The sequence below is a fragment of the Diuraphis noxia genome, unplaced genomic scaffold, assembly GCF_037042655.1.
Source record: "Diuraphis noxia isolate RWA-SAM2 unplaced genomic scaffold, SU_Dnox_SAM2 contig0005, whole genome shotgun sequence".
NCBI lineage: Eukaryota > Metazoa > Arthropoda > Insecta > Hemiptera > Aphididae > Diuraphis > Diuraphis noxia.
The window spans coordinates 31,117,441-31,142,016 of record NW_028301715.1 but is presented as its reverse complement, the minus strand read 5'-3'; the positions used below and the strand labels follow the sequence as shown (position 1 = coordinate 31,142,016).

Here is a 24,576-nt window from a genome sequence, read left to right as displayed (position 1 = left end):
ATAATAATATGAATTTCCCGCCAAAAATCTGTCTGTAGTCTGCACTCTGTGCCCTGAAGAAAATAATAATGACAATTGACAAAGTAAGATAGCTGATAATGAATAACTAACAGAATATGTCAGATAGGTATTAACTATTAGTATTATAGTCGTACTAAATTAATATATCTTCAATGATTATTGACTATATTAGTCTATACTCTTTAAGATTGAGTTGTTCTTTTTTAGTTTTCAGATCTTAGTTTCATCACGGCTTTAGATACTTCAATATGTGTATCTTATAATCATATGACCGATGGCAGTTGTACTTTATACTATAGTATGATATTAATATTAAAATATGCAAACTGTGATTATTGTTTAATAGCCTCAGAGGTGATAGGGTATAATATCAATTAACAATCAAAAAAAAAATTTTTTGATTACTCATTGTTTGATTTCCACGATTTTTTTTGGAATTCTGAATTTCCATTCGCTGGACGAGCCATTAAAACATACAATTTTCCGCTTACTGGTATTTTATTACATTTTTTTGTGAAACGTCATGTCCTACGTTGTAAACGATATCGAGGATAAATTTAGAGATGTTTATTTGCTCAGTAAATTTGATGAAGACCTTAACGATGATTTGAAAACTGCCAAGTCAAAAAGAAAATGCTTGTACCAGGCATATTCCTTGGCCAACTCTTTGTAAGTGCTATGATAAATGTGTATACCTATTTATTTAATATTTACATTAGTTAAGTTTATTAAATAGTAATCAGTTCAATGTTTTAACCAATGATGTACATTTCTAATTATGTGAAGTTGTAATTTTGTATACGTAAATATACTTTTATTATTAAGGAAAGAAACTGATTGGATATGGAGCCACATGAGATCTGAATTAAAATCTTACTCAAATCTTATTGACAATAAAAAAGGTGTCAACAATTTTATATCAGCTATTGATGAGTTAACATTAGGAACTAACAGTATGTACTTATATAAGCTATAAATTCTATATAATATAGTTTTTTTCTTTTTAATTTTTATAAAATTTTTAAATATTTTACTTTCAATGTGACAATTACTAGCATAAATTCAATTTGGTAGGTAGCTCATATTTTTTTTTGTTTTTACATGAATGTATATATTATGTTCATAGGTAATCTAAAGTATTTTTTTTAATTTTTTTTTTTTTTTGTAATATTGTATATTAAAATATGTGAGCTTCAAAAAAATTATGGTAACAGACGTGATTTTGTTCCAAATGGTTTAAAAGTTTCATTAATGTTTATATAGATGTAAGAAACTGGAAGATGAAAACCAAGTTTGATGTTACAGAACCTGTAAATGATTTTAAAAAATCTATTAAATGTCCAGATCTCAAAAACTGTAAGATTGAACCAGGCAAAGAATTTTACTTGAGTTTTCCAAAAAATAACAATGATATTAAAAATGCAAATATTTCTAATAAACAAATTAATCATACAAATTCATTTAGAAATAATTCACGTAATAATCTTTCATTACATTATACTTTTTAGCTAAATGAATTATTTTATTATAGCTTATAACTTATAAGACTTGCTACACTGAAATTATCTGGTAATTATTAAATGTAATATTTTTTCAGCTACCCACTCAACTCGAATTGACAATCATAAAACATTTATTAAAACACCACCTACTACATTTCAGCCTATTAATAATAGAAAAAGAAGGTATTTTTATGAAATTAATATACATTTGTATATTGGGTTTATAGAGATTATTTGGACATTTTATCAAAATTAATATTTATATTTTTAGTAAATATGATGAAGATTCACCTCCAAAGCTTAGCTTAAAAAATAAACGTGAAGAAACTTATAGCAACCAATCTCAATTTAATGGCTTTCATACTGCAAAAACAGAATTGGCAAGTTGAAACATAACATTTTTTATTGAAATACCTATATGTATATACTATATAATAGTTAAATTTGAATCATTTTTAATTTTCAGCATATTCAAGTTAAAAAACAAAACAATGTTAATTCTAATACTTCAGAAACATTAATTAAAAAATCTTTGGGTGTGAATAAATCTCGCAGTGTAATTAGCAAATTTGTCAATCCATCAACTGATAATCACAAGTAAATTACCAATATTTATAATACAATTTTTTAACAAAACATATTTTACAGCATATAGCAGTATTGGCTATAAAATATATATTTATTTTATAAATAAAATAGTATGTTCTATTCTGAGTGTTATGTTAACAGTGGCATGCCCAGAGAGAGGTTAATGGTTATATTCTTTACCATTGTCCCATAAATCTCTTTTCGTGTCTTTGATATTACCACTACAATTCATTTAAATGTATTATTACTTATTATTCATAAAATTCCCGCCTTGTTGAAAACTTGGGCATGATATTATACTCGTAAATATTGGGCACAGTACAACATATTTTATTACATGATTTTTTTCTTTGATCACCACAGAAAAGATGAAGTAAAATATGAATCAACAATTGATGAAAATCCATATTTAAAAAATATCGATCCTAAAATGGTTGAAATGATTAGAAATGAAATAATTGAATGTAAAAATCTAATAACATGGGACGACATATCTGGACTACAATTTGCTAAAAATACTATACAAGTATATCACGTTTCATATTGTTTATTCCAATCATTTTTGTTTAATAATAAGTTCTGGTTTTTAAGGAATCAGTAATCTGGCCTCTTTTGAGACCAGATATATTCAAGGGAATTCGAAGACCACCTAAAGGAATATTACTTTTTGGCCCACCTGGTACCGGTAAAACTTTGATTGGTAATGTAAATATTATCTGATATTTATTATTTACTTAGATAATTTTAAAAAATGGTGATGCTTGTAATATAGGCAAATGTATCGCTTCTCAGTCAAACTCAACATTTTTTAGTATAAGCGCATCAACTATTACATCTAAATGGATTGGAGAAGGAGAGAAATCTGTGAGAGCTCTTTTTGCAGTAGCAAGGTACTACAATATTTTTTGAATTAATATTGGAAAAAAAGCAATTAAAATTTATTATTTTTATAATAAATAGATGTCATCAGCCTGCAGTCATTTTTATTGACGAAATTGATTCATTATTATGTCAAAGAAGTGAACAAGAACACGAAAGTTCTAGAAAAATTAAAACAGAATTTCTTATTCAACTAGTATGTACATATGTTTTGTTTTTAGTACTTTTTACTTTCTAATTTTAAAAGGCGTATTTTGTATGAATAGTTTTAAAGATATAATTGTTTAGTGTTGATAAAATTGTTTACCAATGAGAGTAGTCTAAAATATGTCCAGATTTTATAACATACACATTAGGATGTGTACAATGATCAGCAACGGTCTGAACAGCTATTTTATGAAGTGGCTGCCTCATGAAAAATTTGGGGGTTGGTATCCCAACGATTATTGCAGTCTTTAAGACCCTGAACAGCTAAACTAGTTTAAAATGTATACAGTGACATATATGGCCTGCATTTAAAATGAATTAAAAATAAAGTAATAAGTGTGAAAAAAAATTAGTAGGTGATTACTTGATAAGAAAAAAAGTTCACATCGCCACTGACAACCATATAACATACACATACAGACACAACCACATACATTATTATATAGACAGACACAGTTAATGCATTTTTAAATGCCCATAACCCATTTTTACAAGTTAATATTAAACTTATTAACTTATTACTCCATTATATGATCAAATTATGTGCAAGTACATTGTTTCATTTTTATCTCACGCAACTTACTTAAAATTTTAAATTATTATGTTTTAAATACTAAAGGATGGAGCTGGTACAAATGATGATGATAGAATATTAATTATTGGTGCTACAAATAGACCCCAAGAATTAGATGAAGCAGCCAGAAGAAGGCTTGTAAAAAAACTTTACATTAGATTGCCTGACTCACAAGTAATTTATATAAATATTGAAAAAATAATAATACTTGAATTATACTTAATTTTATTAAAGGCTAGAAAAGATATGATTAAAAAGTTAGTGGATTCAGAAAACCATGTTCTATCCGATGATGATTTAGAAAAAATTGCCTCTCTCAGCAATGGCTATTCTGGAGCAGATATGAAAAGTCTATGCCAAGAAGCATCTCTTGGACCTATCAGATCAATGAGTTTTGATATGATTAATAAAATTGAAGCCGACCAAGTAAATTTATCTACATCAGATTTTGAACTCAGTAGTCATTCTTTTGTTTATTTATAGGTACGGCCAATTAATTTACAAGATTTTCTATCTGCATTAAAGATTGTCATGCCCAGTGTATCTTCTGAAGATTTAAATCATTATGTAACATGGAATGAAAAGTTTGGGTGTAGTGATACTGGACATTGTAGTTCCCAGTCAGATAGTTAAATATAGCCTAAGTAGTTAATGTTAATCAATTATTTCACTAAGCAATAAATATTTTTAAGTATTAGATTTTCAAACTTATTGTGTTTTTGATTAATATTCTTTATGATTGATGAAAAAAATAAATAACTTATTCAGATTATTTGTTTAAAATTGTATTCATTTAGGGTAGATAACATAAATTAAGAACATTCAAGTGTGCAAACATTAAAGCATTAAACAGTGGCCTGGATTGGTGCAGTATAGTTTTATCTAATCACAAAATTGATTATGTGTGCAAGCATCGACCGCTGATCCCTGATGGGTGACAATTGGGATATTTAGTTACAAATTCTCTCCAAACAAACACATGCTCTAACCCCACAGTAATAAACCTAGTACCTACTATCAGCTGTAATTGCTAGACTTAAGAAAAGTGTTCAATAATTAAATATGATTTAAGTAGAAAAAAATCTATTGCATAAAAAAATAATAATGCAATATTGAGGGGTATGTTAAAAAGACGATAAAGATGTATTTTGTGACGATTTGGAGAGGATGAAGTTGTGATTGGGAATGTTTGAACTGAGTATGGGGGACTGTTTTGCTTCTTATAAGACTAAATTTGAAACTCCTCTAAACATTTTGTCATAAATATTTTTACAATAAAACCATTCAGTAACCCATATTCTTAGGATGTGCAAACATATTTTTAAAGGAAAATGTACGCATAGATATTTGGTCAGACATCTTTTAAACAAAAATTAAGTATTTTTCATTTTAATCTAGTACATTCAGTTAAGAATTAATTTTATCTAAAGTCAAACATTTAAAAAAAACTCCTTATTCTCTCAGTGCTATCAAATAAGATAAATGTTATCTTAGTCTGTGCACGCCAAATACTCTTTATATGAATTATGATAAATTAAATAAACAGTGTGCTTGTTTAAAAATTATGTAATTATCTACTTACTTAATACTTCTATTCACTTACTACTAACATTGTAATATTGTATAATGTGTTAAAATTAATCTAATTTACCAATATAAATGTATAATTGTTTAACAGCAAATTAAAATAAATTTGTTCAAGTTTTTACAGCTCATCAAATTTTCTGGGAAATCCTTTGGCTATCATCCAAAATGTGTAAAACTTTTTTGTTATTTGATTATTTGAATCAGTAGGTGGCGTACTTAAAAAGTACTTACCGTTTGTTGTTTCGATTAAGTCTTTTTTAATAACTTTTTTAATAAATCCTGCATTATGTATTTTTCCAGAAATGTTTGAACTTTTTTGATCACATAATTTACCTAAATGATAATATTAATATATAAATTATGTTTAAATAATAACTATATGTTCAAGTATACCATAACTCAATACAGTGTTACTGACATACAGGGTCATCAAACTTATTAATAATTATATAATAGAAAATATAACATATATGATTGACACTAACTCATTACTTCATTATAAAATATAAAATTATCTGGTTTTGTACCTACATTTAAATGTATCATGTAACAATATTTACTTGGATTAGAAAATAATTTTATGATTTATAGTTTATATTATTTAGGTAGGCACTTATCGTTTAATCAGTTTAAATAAAATTAATGTATTACATCAGTTTTATATTTTAACCTTATAGCAATATAGCATGGAGTACTAGTAATACTCATAATATGCTTCATAGCTACATAAATATGGCAAAACATTTAATTTACATATATATAATTAATTAATTTTACAAAGATAAGATAAGTGAATAAATTATATCCTCTTATAGTCTTATGTATTTACAACTAAAAAAGTACATTAGTACATACTACATAATTACATAACTGAACAGTTTTGTAAAGAGGATGTTTCACGGCCATCTGTTGTCCCAGTCTTACAGGTGCATAACAGCAAATTTACACTCAGCAGATCACCTAAGTCCCGTAAGCTTAAAAATTAAACTTTAAAGTTACCTAGTTGAATTTTTATAAAATTGAAAGGAAGATTATTATAATATTATCTGAGGCATCTTCTGGACTTTCTATCATATTTTAATTTTATAGCGTGTAATGGGTACCTATTTTAAGATGTATAAACAATGTTCAATTTTAAAATACTCATTACTCGCTTTAAAATAAAAATATAAAAATCCCGTGAGATGCCCCAGATAATAATATTACCTTAAAATTTTAAATGTTGAAATTTTATAAGAAGTCAATTAACTTTAGTTTTTCAGCTTACGGAGCTAAACTGCTAAGCATGATCTACTAAGCGTAAAATTTGCCATGTTGCACACTTGTAAGACAGAGACAACAATAATTTCCGAGTAGCATCCTCTTAAGGTGCTGTTAAACATAAGGCGGGCAGCCCCTCTGTTTGACAATGCCTTTAAGAGAATGCCAGTGCAATATTTGTTTTGTCATTCAGACTCACGCGCAACGGAGCTTTCACCAAAAATCATTTGATTTATGAGCTACCGTAGGGTAAAATCATCTATTAAGAAAATTATACAGGATATTATTATTACTATTATTATCATTTGATTGTGTACTCAAATTTAAAAAAAAAAATGTAACTTTTATTTTCTGCCAAAAACTACGTTATTTTTGAAGGAGTAACACTTGCAAAAACTTTAGAACCAAGCGATATACTAATAACCAGCGACTCCCTTAGTACTTTAATAACACTTAAAAACACATCGTCAAAAATTAAAATAGCATCCTTAATCCAAAAAAATATTGAATTCACATGGGTCATATACTCCTATCTCACATTAGTTTATAGGAAATGAAAAATCGGACAAATATGCCGACCCGGTAACGAAAACCATTTAACCATCCCAAACCCTACAACAAACAACATACCCACAATCATCATCACACATTAAAAATTATTTCAATCAAAAAATTCTCTCATCTTGGAAAAATTACCGGAACTCAATACCATCGTCTAACAAACTCAAAAATATTTTTTTTAAATCAGAATCGGACACGCTTTTCTCACCCACTCAATAAATTAGTAAATGAGTAAATAACCCTGACCATTATGCGAATCTTAGCACACTGCATTTACCATCAAACACACAGTGGAGGAGTGCTCACCATATTCTCCAACTCGCATCGACCTCAAAATAATGCCATCCACCATAACAGAAGCGCTCGACGAAAATTAAACACCGAAATAATTGAATTTGTATTTACCACAAATATTATTTAAAAACTTTAACTTTTAAAACTTGTATGTAATATGTAACATCTAATCTAATACAGTATATATTCCTTCTTTCCTTCAATTGACAATTATATCCCCATTTTCATGACCCAATGATATGACGCATTCACGGCTTCACAGTTCACACATCCAGTCATGTAACTGATGAGGGGTTGCACTTCACCAGTATCTAGGGACTACGATGCTTTATCGATTAGCAACTACTCTGCCCACCTAATAGTACCCCATACATTTTAGATTCTGAGCGCAGCGATGAATGTATTGATTTTATAACGATTTTTTTAAAATTTTATTTGTATGTATGGGTACACGATAAGTAGTTAAAATAATGATGCTTTAATTTTCAACTTTCGTCTTTTTTCTGGTAAGGAGAACATGGTACATGAATCTATAGTTAGTACTTTTAATAGATCAAAATTGAAAATGCACGATGATTTCAAAAAAAACATAAAATCTTTCCTTTGATTTAATTTTATGTTATATATGATATATCTGATACTAAATTCTAAGAAGGAGGGCTAATCAATTTTTTTAAAGATCTTAGTAGATTTTTTTTTAGTTATTATCACATAAATATTGAAAAAAAATGTTATGTTGAATTAAAAAATAATAATGTTTTTATTAGTTGGTCTTACTACAGCATTCTTTAAATATAAAAAAATTGTTACAATTATTCTCTTTTATAGAAATTTGATATTCAAACAAATAATAAAACAATAATTATACAGTAAAATCTCTCTATAACGGAATCGCATGGGACCAAAAATTTTTCCGTTGTAAAGAGTTTTCCGTCATAGAGAGGTAGAAATTACATAATATATTATTTGTATACCGGTACTATTGACATTTTCCGTTATAACTTATAAGGGTTCCATTTAATAGAAGGTCCGTTATAGAGAGGTTTTACTGTACATAAAACAAATTTATATGTTATATCTATATTATTGTGAACTTTTAGGTACTTATTCGTGTTAAATGTTAATTCGGCAATCAATTTCTGAATTACACCTACCGCAGAACAATAAGATGTGCACGGCCACTCGGCCTGACATGACATCATGTAGAAATTCAAGTAGCATAATATGAGTAGATGACTATTAATCAAAATAATTGTTTTGAGCATTGAGCTTGATTATGTAACCTACAGATAATAATCATAAATACTACGTATATTATGAAGTACCCAGTGGCGTGACGAAGGACTATATTTGAGGCACGTGACTCAGTTTGAGGGGTGGTGGGTGTCCTCAAAGATCATCTAATGTGTTAAAAAAAGCATTATTATTTAAATGAATAAATATATTTTATCTTAAAAAAATGTTTTAATGTTTTTTGTGATGGGTGGAGTGGGTGGTTGGTCTGACAATTTAACTGTGCCTCACAGTGGCGTGCGCAGGGGGGGATGATGGGGGATATATCCCCCCCATGGGCTTTTTTTAGTCTTCTAACGAGTGGATTTTGGATCTCTAGTTCATCAACATAAACATAATACATTTTTATTTATGACATCCCCCCCCCATACCAAATTCCTGCGCACGCCACTGGTGCCTCATAACTTAATGAAGTTCGCCACGCCACTGGAAGTACCTAACTATCCCGTATCTAGAAATTTGTTTTTTTTTTTTTTTTGGAGGGGAGGAAGGTACTTAATATTTTCTCTTGTTTTTGTACAACACGAATACCTATTTATCACCCATTAACTTATTACAACATTGTTCAAAAAAATTTAAAGAAGGCGTTTGCCCTCATCAGTGCTCCTTCTTTAGCAATACTATATGTAGGTACCTATATTAAAGTATATACCTATAACCTATCATACCAGTAACCAGTATTATACTGTATACTATTCTAAATTCTAATACTATTTACCAGTGGCATAACTAGAGGGTGATATATCCCCCCCCCCCCCCCCGAAGGCCCAAAATCTTTATTTTCTACGTATTTTGATAAACTTACTTACGTAGTATGTCAGAACTTCAGAAGTATGTATTTTGGTTTTAATTTTTAATTCAATTTTAATTGACTATCATTTTACAAGAAAGTAAAGATTTTTATTTTCAGGAAAGACTTAATGGATTAGCTGCTATGTCCATAAATAAGCACATTTAATTTAACTTACAGGTTGATGAAATAATTGACGAGCTAGCAAAAAAAAACTCAAAAAACTAGATATTTTATTATAATCATTCAATTTGTTTTTTTAAATGTTAATAAAACTTATTTAATAGTTTAATACATATGCTCTACTTGTCATTAATGATAAATGCTCAGTAATATTACTTCCTAAATTTAGATCCTATAGTTACGACACAGCGCCACTGCTATTTACTATAGGTATACCTATACTTTATACAAATGTACGCACCACTAGAAAAACAAAATTTTTGTGGAATTCGTTATAATTTTTATTCATCGATAAATGTAAGATAAAAAATGGACTAATCATTTCTTTGTATATGAACCATTAAAAATTAAATTGTGGTTTACTTACCTTTAATTTGATATAAACTAGAAAATCCTAAATAACTCTTTTTCTTTATAATAACCCATGATTGTAAACACATAATGTCTTCTTCTTTTAATAGACTGTATTTCTCTGCAGAACACAAAGTATTATTGTTGCCAATATTTATCTGAAATCCACAACATTCTGGAACATTAGTACTATTTTGTTTTATAGTATGCACCTCGAATGAATCTGAATTACAATATAAATATTTATTACATAACTATAACTATTATTCAAGGTTTAACCCAGGAGTTCCCAACCAAGGTACCACGAACGTTATTTATTTGGTATTTATTCTCAATTAAAAAAAAAAATAGTTAGTGTTCAATGTAATAATTTGTTTTACCTTAAAAAAATCAAATTGCACAATAACAATGCAACATTGTAAAAATGTAATACTTTTGTTCAAGCTAATAATCTATGTAGTTGATACTTTATAAGTATTATACTTATTATATTATAATAAATAATAATAATAATTTGTTTTGTGAAATCTAATATATTATGCTTATATATAGGTCTTACTACTTTTGTTTATACTTATGGCACTTATGCAAATATGCAATGCAGTTAAATAAAACCAAAGTAGGCTGGACATAGGGTGCCTCCGGATTCAAATCTCGTGAGTCGAAAAAGGTTGGGAACCTCTGGTTTGGCCCCGTTATAGCCCCTAAAAATAGTTTTTTAGTTGTGTAATATCGAAGCTCCTCCTTGGCCCTTGCTAACATTGATGATAGAAGCTGTAAATGGCATTTTAATGGATTTTCGTCTATGGCACTAGTTTTAGTCTATATATATTCTATACCTACCTAATAACTCTTAAACATTAATCGAATCTATTAATAATTAAATTTTTTAAGAAAAGTAACATTGATAAAATAAGTCATATTGGTATTTAAAATAAGCAGGTATAAACGACAAAAACATGTTTTTGTAAACATAATAATATACTAGCAGGTTATTGTTTATATATTAGTATGATTTTAATAGGAATACCTTCGGAATGGTAATTTACATTTCCATAAACCATTGGTTCAACTATTTTGCTATCCATACTGCTTGAATCCGAACATTTCTTAATTAAATGTAGTGAACACATCAGATGTAGGATAATATTGTACAGATTTACGAACAAAAACTATTGTCTAACGAGAATCTAGTTCCAATATCTTCGAGTCACTGCTATCAGTGCTATCCGATTACCAAGTGATTTTTGTGTTGTAATTGCCATAGATTCTTATTATTATTACTGATCTTGCGATCAGGTATCAAGTTAGAGGGAAGAATTCTTATTGTTTAAGAATTCATTTTTAAGTTTTTCAAGTGAAGCCATGTCTTTAATGAGAGGATTAGTTTAGAAATTTAAATTTACAAAATTTTTTTGTTTATTTTGAAAGTTGATTACAAAATGATATAACAATAAAATATAATATCGATATGTCATTCCCTCAAAAATATTATTCTTTATCTTTTTGTAATGGGTGTTTTTACTCTAAAGATTACTTAAAAACATATAATTGATTTCAAATACAGGAATAAAATATTCTTAGAAATATACGGTGATCGGTGATAGTCGATAGACTGTCTTTTCTTCGAAATATTTTACATTGTATAATACAATGATTTATCATAGAATTCAAATTCAAAAAATTAATTACAGTGACCTACTCAATGATGATTGATGATGACGTGCACTCCATATCTAATAAACAGCAAAGGCTAATTGATTAAAATATTTTAAGATCTAAAAATTAGGCTGTGGGTGAGTTGCGGCCTGATTTGTCGTTTCCGGTGTTAGAGACCTAAACGAAATGTTCAATACGTATGGGAAGTTATATTTATGTTATAATTTTTTTTGACATTATGATCATTTTATACTGTATTCTTAACAAAACAATAAAATATTATTAATATATGAATGCTTTTATTTTTTTTCAAAACAAATATTAATTACCTTTCATAAACCCAGGCTGCAACTCGTACGTCATTTAGGGATTGGGCCGCAACTCACCAACACTGAAAAATTAGTGTCTTTATGTCGACCCACATGCAGGTATAAGTTATAACCTACATATATGTAGGTATCATAGATTAGGTATAGCCGTATAGCCGCGTATAGGTAATAAATACCTCTATATCGAAAAGATAGCTATTTAGCTCAACGATAGTTTTAAAATCAATAATAACTGTTTTAAATATAACTATAGTTTTCGTTGTTTTTAAAATGTGTTTTTTAATCAGTCAAAATAACATGTTATATCATTAAAAATTAAACGATTTTTAAAATAGTATTTACTAATATAAAAATAGTTTAAAAATGTATATATAAAATATTTGCTCCTTTTTAACTATATACGATAATGATGTATACATTAATATATTTTTAACACTAAGACAATGATTATTTATTGCTCTATTAATTATAAACAAAAAAATATTATTAGGTAAGTACTACATAAAAGTACAAAACAACTATAGGTATAGGTAGGTAGTTTTCCTGAAATTAAAATTGTAACGTACCTACAATAAAAGTTAATATATTATTTTTGAAATTCAATTAATAAAATAACTTATAATAAGGACAATTTATTGAGACTTCAAAGGTTTTTAGAAGTGAAAATTAATGCGTGTAAGCCGCTTTATTATCTACATAAACTACATCAACTCCGTCATCGTCGTCAACAAACTTAATACTCGAATCATTTATATACTCAGCCTTTTGATTATTTTTAGAAAAATACGCTTTTGGCGATGATTTCAGGGTTTTCAATGAAACACAGTCTTCGTTAACTAACGTCGATTCACTGTCAGCAGACAACCTATTATTGTATTTGCTGCTAATTTCGCAATTTCTTTTACATTTGTCGTTTTTTATGTCCAAAATGGACATTTCCATACTTTCGTGGTGATCCCCAGGACTTTGGTCCGATAAAGGAGGTATCCATAAGCAATAAGCCGGGTCCATTCCTATGTACGACCCAGGCACACTGTTTGTGTTCTGAACGTTGTAATCATAGTAATCCATCTCTAAGTCCGACACGTCGTGGCCGTGAATACTCGAATCTGTGCTACTAGTCAACGGGTTGTGTTTATTATGAATTTTTGGTCGGTCATTCAAAGTAGACGTTGACTGGGTTATCTATAAATAAAAATAAAAAGTTAAACATTTTAACAACCTAAAATTTAGTATTTACAACAGATTAAGAAAATATTTTAAGAATACGAACAATTTTCCTTGAAGATAAGGACGTTTGAGAAACAAATGGTGTACACTGATCTATTGTTGAAGAACACGTGACAATATTTTCTGGTACTATTTCACTCCTATATATGTAATAATATATATAATTTTCTACTATGATAAATACTTTTTATAAAGTTATTTGACCATCCTCTACAACAGATATGAAATAAAAAGATAATTATAAAATTTACCCAGCTACAGAAATTGTTTCTCCTTCAACCACATCATCTTGGTTTTCACCAGTGTCTGAAATTTCTATTATTGGTGGTATATGTGATTGTAAAGTTGTAGTTGATGCTGTATAGTCATTATCGTTTAACATACTGCAAGTTGAACCCACTAAAAATAAATATTTGTATTAAATGGCCAAATACATTTTATAATTTATTTGCGTACTATTAGAATGTTTGTCCATTGTAGTAATAGCTTTATGGTATTTGTGTTTACGTTCAGCGAATTGCAAGGAAAAACACATACAAGTAACCAGCAAAAATAATAAAATTGCAGAAATTGTAGCTAAAAACGAATCAATATCTGATATTAAATAAGTAAAGTTGTTATTGAATTCTACATGGCTTGAATTTGGCAATGACCAATTATTGGCTCCTGTGAAGACAATTATATATTTATAAAAACATTTCGTTATAAAAATAATATTTCGTTTAACAAACATTTTTTTAACTAACCAATGCGATTTATTTGAGCGAAAAATCCTCCGAAGCAATCACCATTTGATAGCACAGTAGAACTTGAAAAAAATTCTACCAATAGGTATGATCCAGTCGACATAATAGGATTTGTAGAATCTGGAGTCCCTTCTAAATTTGCTAAAAGGTCGGAAGCTGTTGAGTCACCATCGCGAAGTTTAATCCATTGGTTCGAGCATGATAAAAACAGACGGATGAACTCAAATTGTATAGTAGTTTTTTCTTCAGTCTAAATATAATACATTGATAGTTCAGTATAGACATAAAACACAAAAAAATTACTTACAAAATAAAATATTCAAACAATATACGGTTTATACGATACAGTATAAAGTCGAACAAATAATTCTAAACATATCGGAAAAACTGTTACTAGACATCGTCTCATACGAAACTGTTTTTATATACTAGTGTCTAGTTCAATACTTTTATGAAATTTAAAACATTTACTATCAATCATACTTTTATCAACCAAAACGATCGTCCAGGACACCCTTTCGTCGTGGCAGATAATGTTCGAGTAGCTTTGGACATGTGTATAACACACCCACATCGGCATTCAGCCCCCAGTTCATCACTAACATACGTGGACAAAAAGCCGGTAGTTGAGGTGTTATTGTATTTTTGAATTTGTAGTTCAATTTTTCCACATTCATTGCCAGACATTTGTTTTTCACCACATGATTCAGTTTGTAACGATGAACCCTATAGGATCAATATTAAATATTTTAATCTATATTATATTGAGTGTTTGAGTGCATTACATTTTAATGATATTTATATATTTACTTATGAATATATGATAAATGTGTTATGACTTCAATAACAAACAATTGTTTAATAATTTTTATTATTTATCGAGTTAAATTAGTAAACACGTACACGATAATTAAAATGGCTGGGTATAGTAATAATATGTATAAAACATAGCAGCATTACTAGCATTTATTATATCTATATTAAGAAGTATATAGAATACTCAAATATCTCGTATATGCGTAGATATAGTAAATTTATATTCTTGTAGGATTCCATTTAAGTTATTTCGTAAAAATTATCGGTTAATATATTATAGCCATGTACTATATACTAGGTAGTGGTAGTCATCATGTAAGTAGGTATAAGAGTGTATTCACAATTCATACAATATATATATACATTATCATAAAAAAAATAAACTTAAATGTGTCATTATATATCAATTCATCATAAACTTAAGTGCTTTTGTAGTTCTGTAGCCTACATTTATATATCTACCTGACAAAATTTGGCTCCATATTTTGGTGGAGGCGAGTCACAAGTCCTATATCTGTTCCTAGTCCCTCCATAACATGTAGTCGAACACGGCGACCATTCACTCCATTTACTCCATTGTCCAGAATCGTCTTCTAAGTAAGTCAATCACATGTTTAAAAATTGTATTCGATTTATTAAATGTTAATACTCATTTATTATATACGCAATTAATAATCATCAGGTATTCATTTATTCATTATTGCTATATACGTACCAGTGATTGGCAATGTTGGCACACAGTTCGTTTTGATGTTTGTATATGCTCTGTTTATGGCTTGATTAACATAGACGAAACAATATTCAATATATTTTTCTGAAAACAAATCGCAATCGAAGTTCACATTATGGCGTCCTTTAATTATTCGATGCTCAGATACGTAATGCAATTTCGTCGGTGGTAACAATGTAGATACATCTTCCCGTTGTCGACCAAACAGTCTGATCTGTAGAAATTTGAATATATTTGAATATTTTAATACTAACAAATTAACATTTTACAAATAAATATTGAAGATATTTGTAGCAAAATAATAAATAATTATTAGATACTAAAGTGTTTTAAAGTTTTACTTATAAATACAATATTTTTAGAAACTATAGAAAATATTGATGATAAGAATAAAACATAACAACTATTTATACAATATTTACTAATTTTCAGTCCAATTTTTAACTTCAATCGGTTTTGAATAACGTTTATTTGAAAGTTAAAATAACTTTTCAATGCTGAATAAAGGAAGTACACAAATTTGGAAGATTTTCAAAAAATTTTAAGAGAGTATTTACGCTTGCAGTTTTATAAAATTTATTTAGTTTGTTCGTATGAGAAACTTTTAAAGTTTTAACTATGGTATGCTAAAAATAAAATCACGACTTCTATAATTGCATACACTAGAGAACAGATTAAATTTATTACTTTGTCAGAAGTTGGCAAGATACACGACGGGTACTGAAACATCACAGGAACACCACCACCGTAGTTATCACAAGGGAATATTGATTTGCCATGTACGTTCAAGGTAAATTTATTGCTCGGGACAACCTTATTTTAAAGCAAAACTCAATTAATTAAGCATATAATATTATTGTAGTCAAGACTCATGGTATAATTTTACTCAAATGCCTACCTCTAACTGTCCGTCCATGACGTGAGTGAAAGCCGCTTGGCGTTCAGGCGGTCTCAATACCGCCGTGTAAAAACCGGCAATACCAAAGACATCGCATTTTAGAAATAACTTCCTGAATCTCGGGTAACCACGGATTTGTTCGGAATGAACGATCTGCAACAGAAAAACAAAATTCTAGTATACGCACTATATTTGTTCCATGTACGTGTGCGTGGTCAAATTATTTAAGCCGATCAATACATATCACATATATGCACGCATACCAAATGTTCCATAGAACTCCGGGACGACTCTCTGGAGACATTCTTGCACGCATTGGCAGATAGACCACAGTATATCAAGTCGAGCCACAGCATTGGCACAGCAGACCCGACGGCAGGTTCGCATTGAGGCCCTTCGAATTTCATTACGATTACGACTTGTTGCCACGGATCTGGGTACGTCGTAATCCGTTTTGGTTCGAACGATAAACTAGCCTCGGGCCATCGGACGTCAAGTTCGACCGTTTGCCCGTCCTACAATTATTTATTTATGTTGAAATTATTATGTACATTTTGCTTTAGTGTACAATAATATTGAACGTTGGTCGCCAGCTATAGAGACAACTAGAACAAGTCCAACCCTTGTCCTTTAGGCAAGGGGGCAAAAGGATCTAAATTTAAAACCTAATCCGAAATAAAATATATTTAAAAAAAAATACCTTTGTTATTAGGTATACTAATGCTTCAAGTCACAAAAGTTTTATAGTTAAATTACTTTATATATTAATAAAAGGTTATATAAATGTTAAAATATATTTCATAATCTTCATAAAGTATAGTCCACCTACTTGAATTATGTCATCATCTTCGGTAGTGTCATTAGTAATTAATTGAATTATATAGTGTCCCCCTTTGGTGATAACGCCACAGTGTATGGTAATGTTTTGCCAACTCTCATCTACAGGTATTGTACCCATTAATGTAAAATTGTCGTTTTTAGCTTCATATAGCTGCACAGCAATACCTGGCTCTAGTAAGTCTATATTGAGGTCACTCATTAAAGCTGTATAGTTGGATGTTACGTTTAACCATTCTTGAGCTACTACACATACTAAAATAAAAAATAAATAAAATATTATTCAGCTAATAATGTATTGTAATCATAATAATGTATTGATTAATGAATGTTAATAATTTTTTATGAAGAGTTTGATTATTAAAAAAAAAATAGTGGTTTGGCATAATATGGACCGTTTCAAAGTATTTAGCTACATTTATAATTTATGATTATGAGTTATAACATACATAGGTAGGTCTTAGTAGTAATATATTATTTACTTATTATGAACGTAAAAATATATATGACAACATGATGCGTATAAACACAAGTCATAAATTATGCCGAAATACACAATTACTGAAAATATATTCGATTATGCCTATTAAATCGAATGAATATTGAATTTGTATTGTTTGTCATTTCTGGTAGGTACCCAAAGTCATGGATGCATTTAATTATATCACCTGAAAGTGGTATTCAACTATGTCCATAATCTGATTTCCCCAGACTAAAATAAAGTAAATAATTATTAACTTTTATGAGAAAAGCCAATTTGAAATAAAACCTAACTAAGTTTTAATATTATTTGTAAACAATATAGCCAATATAAGTATACATGTAGGTATTTGTTTTAGTTAAGTATATACAGGGTGTCCCGCGAGGATTTACCCATTGCGGTATTTCACGAAATAATGGAAATATCAAAATTCTGGTTTTATAATAAGATTCACAAGGATAAGAACTACAATTATTTCATTTTTTAATTTATTTTAGTGTATTTGTAAAAAATTTAAAAAATTTAAAATTAATATTAATTTCCTGATTTTTAACATTTTTTCTAGTTTTGAAGAAATAAAATATGATTATAAATTTAAAACTATTAGGAACACGGAAAGTATTCGGCCGGCCGTATGGGAATAAGCGCGGCGTGGTGGGTCACATGTTTGATAACAATAATTCGCAATTTTTCTCAAAACTAAAAAAAATATTAAAAATCAGGAAATTAATGAAAATAAAATTTTGAAACGTCAATATTTTCAGGAAAATAAACTTTACAAAATGGCTATCTTTATTTTTTTTGGAAATAATTAAATAAAAAAATATATTTTTTTAACTTTTTTACCAAAACATTAAAATCAATTAAAATATGAAATAATTGTAGTTCTTATCCCTATGAGTCTTATTACAAAACCAGAATTTCGATATCCCCATTATTTCGGGAGATATCGCAATGGGTAAATCCTCACGGGACACCCTGTATACATTAATACAAATTTAGATAAGTTTTAGTAATAATGGATAAAGGGATATTAAAATCCAACGTTCATAGTAAGTACCATAAAATGTATAAACAAGTACATCACTACATCAGTACCCATAACCCATGTCCCATACATACATAATAAAAAACATATAATATAACAATTCGGTAACAATCACTACTACATTTGTTTAGTTATTAGTTAATAAAGGATTAGTCACTGTTTATTAATAATAATTATAAATACATATTTTCTCCAAATATTTATTCTATAGGTACTTCTAATATTGATCTAAGTTATAACATTGATTTCATAAATATTTAGTAGGTAGGTATAAGAAACCTTAAAAACAGTATTGTTATATAATTCAATTTCACCTGCATAATATAATGTATACTTTAAATTGATATTACAATATAAGAAAACCAACTATACGTCTATACCTATAAGAGTTAATGCTCGAGGGATAACACAAATATTAAATTACTGTTTTAGAAGGGGTTATTAAGTCGTTTAAATATCAAATAATTATCGTTCTTCATAAATTTACAGAATAATTCCATATCATATACCTACTTATACGTTATACGGAATCCTCTTAAAGCGGAAGATTTTAAAGAAGCAGTAATTTTTTTATGAATATAAAATAAGATCAAACTAAGGTTTAGACCTAAATACCTAATTCAAAGTACAAGGAGGTGTAATATTAATCATATTAGACTATAATAGTGTGACACGTACAGTGTGGTTTCATACTCGTATAAGCTGTAAACATTTAAAAGTATCTTTCATTTGTTTCTAAGGAATAAAGATATTAATTAATCTTAACTAATTAACTACGCATTACAAGACAAATAAAACTGTACAATGTTTAGACATTGGGTACATGATTACATGGATGTATTTAAAAGTAGAGTAAAAAATCGCAAGTAATTATTTATTATCATTTAAATGATTTCAAAAATACTGGCAAGGTATTTTCAACATTAAATATAAAATATGTAGTGAACACATCTAATATAACACTTGTACCGATAAAAGAAAATTACAAAATTCGAACAAAAATTCATGAAATAATATCTTAAATGTCACTTATAGCCTTATAGGTATATATTACAAAAATATTAAGAAAATGTTAATAAATCCATTACCAGTAGGTATTATATTATGGATTTATATTTCGCAATGTCTGCATAAAACAGTTTAATAGTTGTAAATGAGTATCCAATATTCTCTAATAATAATGTATAACTATTATTAATATTAAATTTGATTGAAAAAATTCTTTCTGACTACAAACCTAAACAGTGTTGAATCCAGACAATTTTTCTGGGGTGCTCACTTTTTTTTTTCATTGGTGAATGGTGATACGTCATTTTAGTATTATGAATTATATCTATTAATAGGTAGTTATTCTTATTACAATTTATAATTTAGACATTTCAAATTTATATAAAACTACAAAACAAATTTATTTTTAATTTTTAAATCATTCTAAGGTTGTCATACATTATAAATCGTATTACTTACCTATTATTATTATTTATTGCAATTCAGAAATTATATGTATTTAAAAAGTTATAAAACAAATTATTCATTTTTAAATTTTTAAATCAATCTAAGGTTAATCTAAGGTCGTCACATATTATAAATTGTATTATTATAATTTATTAAAATTCAGAAATTATAAATATTGAAAAAATTACAAAATAAATTAGAAACCTATTAACCATTTATATTTAAATTAGTATTGTGCATTTAATGAATAAGTACATTTTGTTGAAAGTCAGAAAGTTGTATTTGTCTGGGGGTGCGAAAGAAATTTCAGGGGGGGCGAACGCCCCCCCCCCCTGAAGTATACCTGGATTCAACACTGAACCTAAACGATATCGCCGTTTCGGTTCGTGAACAACGATAGATAATATTTTACCGCCCAAAGATATACTGTATTTTAATTATAAATATGAATGCAATGATAAAATCATTACAAGGTATCAATTTATTAAGTAATGTTAATATTTTGGTTTATTTTTTAGATACTAAAACATTTATACCTATTAAACTTAATAATTAATACCTATATTATGAAAATTGTAATAATTATACTTTGAAGTCCTTACAGCTTACAGGGTTATTTAGTAAAATGTTACTACTAGGTTATTCAATCATAAAACTGTGAATCTGATTATAAGTATAACAACAGTAATATTTAGTTATTAAGTAAATACTTATTGATATTTAACTATAAATTATAAATTAATAAGTTAATATTTTTAACACGCATTCTTAAATTATAATGAAGCATAATAACACCTACCTACTTTAAGTTTTATTATACATATTTTTAGTTTTTTTATATAAAAATTTAATTTCGTAGTTCCCTAATTGTATATAAAATTTACATTATATTAAACTTAAAATTAATAATTAAAAACAAAAACATTTATATTAGGTATAACACATAGTTTAAGTTTAAGCACTTTGATACTAAATATATGGAATAATTAATAGCTTAGGTAAGTGCATGTACATAAATATATTAATTTATGTATTATAGGGTGTATGATAACTATCATTAGTTCCTACCAACTAGAACGTAATAATATGTATCTATACATTCTTTACACTTTATTTTAAATTTATTCGTAAGTAACAATTGAAAAAGAGATATAGATGATTAGATAAACAATTTATACGTTTCTCAAAATGTTTATTTGTTTAAACTTTACAAATAAATTGGTATTCACGCCACGCATATGCCTAAATTTACTCAAAAATAATTATTTTAACACTATCATAGTGTAATACGTAATGCTAAATAATAATAAATAATCATATAGTTAAATAAATATACAACTCTACGGATAATACTCGAACACCTAAAATGTCAACAAAATAAATGATATAAATGCCTAACTTATAATATGGATATTGTTATATATTATATTGTATATTTCATTAGAAATCGAAACGTAATATTAATCGAAATAATAAATAATAATACAAATTCTTAATTCTTCAAACTTAAAGGTACACTGTATAGTGTATGATGTATATTGTATATAATAATGTACAGTATTTACGGATTTACGGTATATAACGGTCACGAAAAAGTAATGTTGCGTGTTAAATGTGTTTTAGTTTTAGTTTTTTTTTTCATAAGCTACTAAGGTCAATTTAACATGAACCTAGTGTAAATATTGATTGTATAGCTTCATGTTCCCCTAACATCTTGACTGTAGTAAAACACCATTAAGATGAATGAAAGTATGGAAGTCCATAGTTTATATGTATATTTTAATATATGAGAGCACTGTTGATTTATGTACAATACACATATGCAGTCACAGACTATACAAACAATGTACTATATTATATGATGTAGGTAGGCGCTCTACATAATATTGTCTCAAGAGTGCGTCTATGCACTTTGTTTGCTTAATACAACTGTTTAAATAGTTCATTTTCAACTGATATTAATGCTAATGATTGTTTACATTTTTTCAAGCAGATTTATTACTGATAAAATTCGATGTTTTTAATTGCAGTTTATACAGTATAGAATAATATTATGAACATAATTAATTTGAAAACAACTACACCCGTAGAAAAAAATTATTATAAGCATTTTACATACAATAACTGAGAGCAATCAACAAACACTAATATCAAAAAAAAAAAAAAATTTAAGATGTTACAATTACAATATAAATAATAACCTTCGCTGGATATTATAATAATTTAAGCTCATAAAAATATCTACAAGACTGAACAATATTTTATAAATATTATGAATATATGTAAATAGTAAATACGATTCATAGGTGCTTACCAACAATTAGACAAAACGTAATATAAAACGTGTTGAGGAATGTGTTTCCAGGATCAATCATGTTTTTCTTTTCACAATTTATCAAACATTTCTTATGAAAATTAATAAAACGTCGTTCTGAAATACAATAAAAAAAATGTTGGTCATTCATAAAATAAATACAATATTGTACAGATATTTAAACAATTTATATTTATATTACAAAATATTTGATAAATCTTTAAATTCTAATATCAACTTACTTTTATATATAGTTCAAAATTCAAATCGATCGATTTTCGCGCGGTTTCACTTTAAGGAAAAAACTACGTTATAGGTATATAATATTAAGATCAGCGGAATTATATTATAATTTATGATTTATAATAGGCATATACATTATTATTGACGATTCATTGTGAATTTAATATTAATATATGATACTCACAGTTTTATGGATATAAAATAGGTATACTACATATATTTAACATTTCATTTAATATTATATAAACTTAATCTATGGTTGAAGGAAATATGAGCTATTATTTGTGTAAACCTAGATATTGCACTAAAACATTAGTCTTCTCGTTTCATACGTCATAATACAATAGATTATTATGCATATTTTTTAGACACATTTCGATAACGTGTATAATAATATATAATCGGCGATGGGGTGAGTAAAGCACATGGGTGATCTACTGCAGTTCCTATCATACATGTATACGTATATAATTATTATTTATTATTTTACACAAGTAATAAAAAAATAGAAAAGTAAAAAATAAAAGCGATGCTTATATTATTATGGACATATCGACAGCACACACGAACGCTACATCACGACTGCGGGATAATATGAATGGACGCCGTTGTGCCGATGACGGTCAGAGAGTATATATTCCCAACCCCTATATGCACCGCGTATTATATGCGTGTGCGTAACTTTTCCTCTTGGGGGTGTATTCACCCTCACGCAGTGAGGGCGCAACCTCGCGGACCTTTGCTCAAACTTTTATCGACTGACGCGCGCACATCAAACGCGCGTTTATTATACAATAGATGTACCGCTGTAAACTGGCCATCACTGGCATCACTCGGGTTTTACGGCCTTTTGCCACGCGAATCTATTTCGATTTTCGACGGCCAAACGTCCGAGTATATGTTCGTACCACTCGGACATGATATTATTATATATTATGATATTATTAGTATTTATATTTGCCTAGGAATATCATAATATATAAGCATATCGAATTTATGTGATATAGGTTTATGGGTAGAACTTGGATTGGAAAAAATTTGAAGCGGCACGCAGTAGTGTAAGAAAAAATAATTATAGATTTAAATATCTTATTAGTTATTGATAAGGATATAATTATAGTATAGAAAGGACACATTAAAATATTTTTACAAAAAAGAGGAGTACTTAATCCCTCCCATATTTAAGAACAGATATATGGGTAATAAGTTTACAAGTATATATTACCTATATATGCGGGTGCAACCGTGCAGGGTCATGACTCGTGCCGAGCCCTCTCTAGGCTCTAAGGCCCTAACGTATTATTTATTTATTAATATTGCTGGGGAGTTTCTGTAACCTGTAATTCTTTGGCTATTGTTAAAATTTGATAAGTTTTTATTTTAAAAATAATATAGGTATAGACACCTGCATTTTTTCGAACTTTACCCATCCATAAAATATTTAATCAACACGGCATAGACATCACACTACTTTTTGAGGTGCATAAATATAATAATAATAATAAATAGACAAATAGCTATAGTTGTAGTCACCACTCACTAGTTTCCATAAAATCCATATAATATTATGTTCACCATCTTTTGTTTTATCCTTGTATTATTTGTTTCCTTTTGATGCAGTAAAACTATGATGTGAAAACTGTATATACAACATGGATCTGCAACTTGCAAGTATAGATAATCACTAATTAGTAGTTACT

The 24,576-nt window shown here is 28.0% G+C and overlaps 3 protein-coding genes across 4 annotated transcripts; 1 reads left to right on the top strand and 2 right to left on the bottom strand.

Annotated features, from left to right (window-relative positions):
* Positions 1 to 103: 103 nt before the first annotated feature.
* Positions 104 to 4,543, top strand: LOC107165304 (fidgetin-like protein 1). Of its 2 annotated transcripts, XM_089229314.1 has the most exons (13): positions 104 to 690; positions 847 to 974; positions 1,285 to 1,497; positions 1,619 to 1,706; positions 1,795 to 1,903; positions 1,990 to 2,120; positions 2,475 to 2,637; positions 2,703 to 2,811; positions 2,884 to 3,001; positions 3,072 to 3,186; positions 3,817 to 3,945; positions 4,006 to 4,197; positions 4,255 to 4,543. In XM_089229314.1, the coding sequence occupies exons 1-13, from the start codon at positions 545 to 547 to the stop codon at positions 4,402 to 4,404; spliced, it is 1,791 nt and encodes a 596-aa protein (XP_089085440.1). In that variant the 5' UTR covers positions 104 to 544; the 3' UTR covers positions 4,405 to 4,543. The 2 variants fall into 2 exon arrangements, with proteins under 2 accessions (XP_089085440.1, XP_015368968.1); XM_015513482.2 differs by lacking the exon at positions 847 to 974 and having other exon boundaries at positions 549 to 690.
* A 353-nt stretch (positions 4,544 to 4,896) lies between these two features.
* Positions 4,897 to 12,112, bottom strand: LOC149055189 (uncharacterized). Its single transcript, XM_089229521.1, has 3 exons — positions 12,079 to 12,112; positions 10,107 to 10,313; positions 4,897 to 5,691 (listed from the first exon to the last, which is right to left on the bottom strand). The coding sequence occupies exons 1-3, from the start codon at positions 12,110 to 12,112 to the stop codon at positions 5,477 to 5,479; spliced, it is 456 nt and encodes a 151-aa protein (XP_089085647.1). The 3' UTR covers positions 4,897 to 5,476.
* On the bottom strand, positions 11,486 to 23,483 carry gogo (thrombospondin-1 like protein golden goal). Its single transcript, XM_089229313.1, has 14 exons — positions 22,876 to 23,483; positions 22,634 to 22,750; positions 17,328 to 17,590; positions 16,762 to 17,013; positions 16,499 to 16,651; positions 16,288 to 16,413; positions 15,586 to 15,814; positions 15,333 to 15,463; positions 14,538 to 14,780; positions 14,055 to 14,304; positions 13,765 to 13,974; positions 13,560 to 13,707; positions 13,352 to 13,448; positions 11,486 to 13,263 (listed from the first exon to the last, which is right to left on the bottom strand). Exons 2-14 carry the CDS (start codon positions 22,692 to 22,694, stop codon positions 12,745 to 12,747), a joined length of 2,682 nt encoding a protein of 893 aa, XP_089085439.1. The 5' UTR covers positions 22,695 to 22,750; positions 22,876 to 23,483; the 3' UTR covers positions 11,486 to 12,744.
* Between the last annotated feature and the right edge of the window lie 1,093 nt (positions 23,484 to 24,576).

Coding starts and splice junctions, on each gene's coding strand:
- gogo (XM_089229313.1), bottom strand. CDS start 22,694: ATGATTGATCCTGGAAACACATTCCTCAACACGTTTTATATTACGTTT. Junction 14,305..14,537: donor GATCGTTTTGGTTGATAAAA/GTATGATTGATA, acceptor TATTATATTTAG/ACTGAAGAAAAAACTACTAT. Junction 13,264..13,351: donor CCTTATCTTCAAGGAAAATT/GTTCGTATTCTT, acceptor TTTTATTTATAG/ATAACCCAGTCAACGTCTAC.
- LOC149055189 (XM_089229521.1), bottom strand. CDS start 12,112: ATGACGTACGAGTTGCAGCCTGGGTTTATGAAAG. Junction 10,314..12,078: donor GCAGCCTGGGTTTATGAAAG/GTAATTAATATT, acceptor ATTGTAATTCAG/ATTCATTCGAGGTGCATACT. Junction 5,692..10,106: donor TAGTTTATATCAAATTAAAG/GTAAGTAAACCA, acceptor ATTATCATTTAG/GTAAATTATGTGATCAAAAA.
- LOC107165304 (XM_089229314.1), top strand. CDS start 545: ATGTCCTACGTTGTAAACGATATCGAGGATAAATTTAGAGATGTTTAT. Junction 2,121..2,474: donor CCATCAACTGATAATCACAA/GTAAATTACCAA, acceptor TGATCACCACAG/AAAAGATGAAGTAAAATATG. Junction 2,812..2,883: donor TACCGGTAAAACTTTGATTG/GTAATGTAAATA, acceptor CTTGTAATATAG/GCAAATGTATCGCTTCTCAG.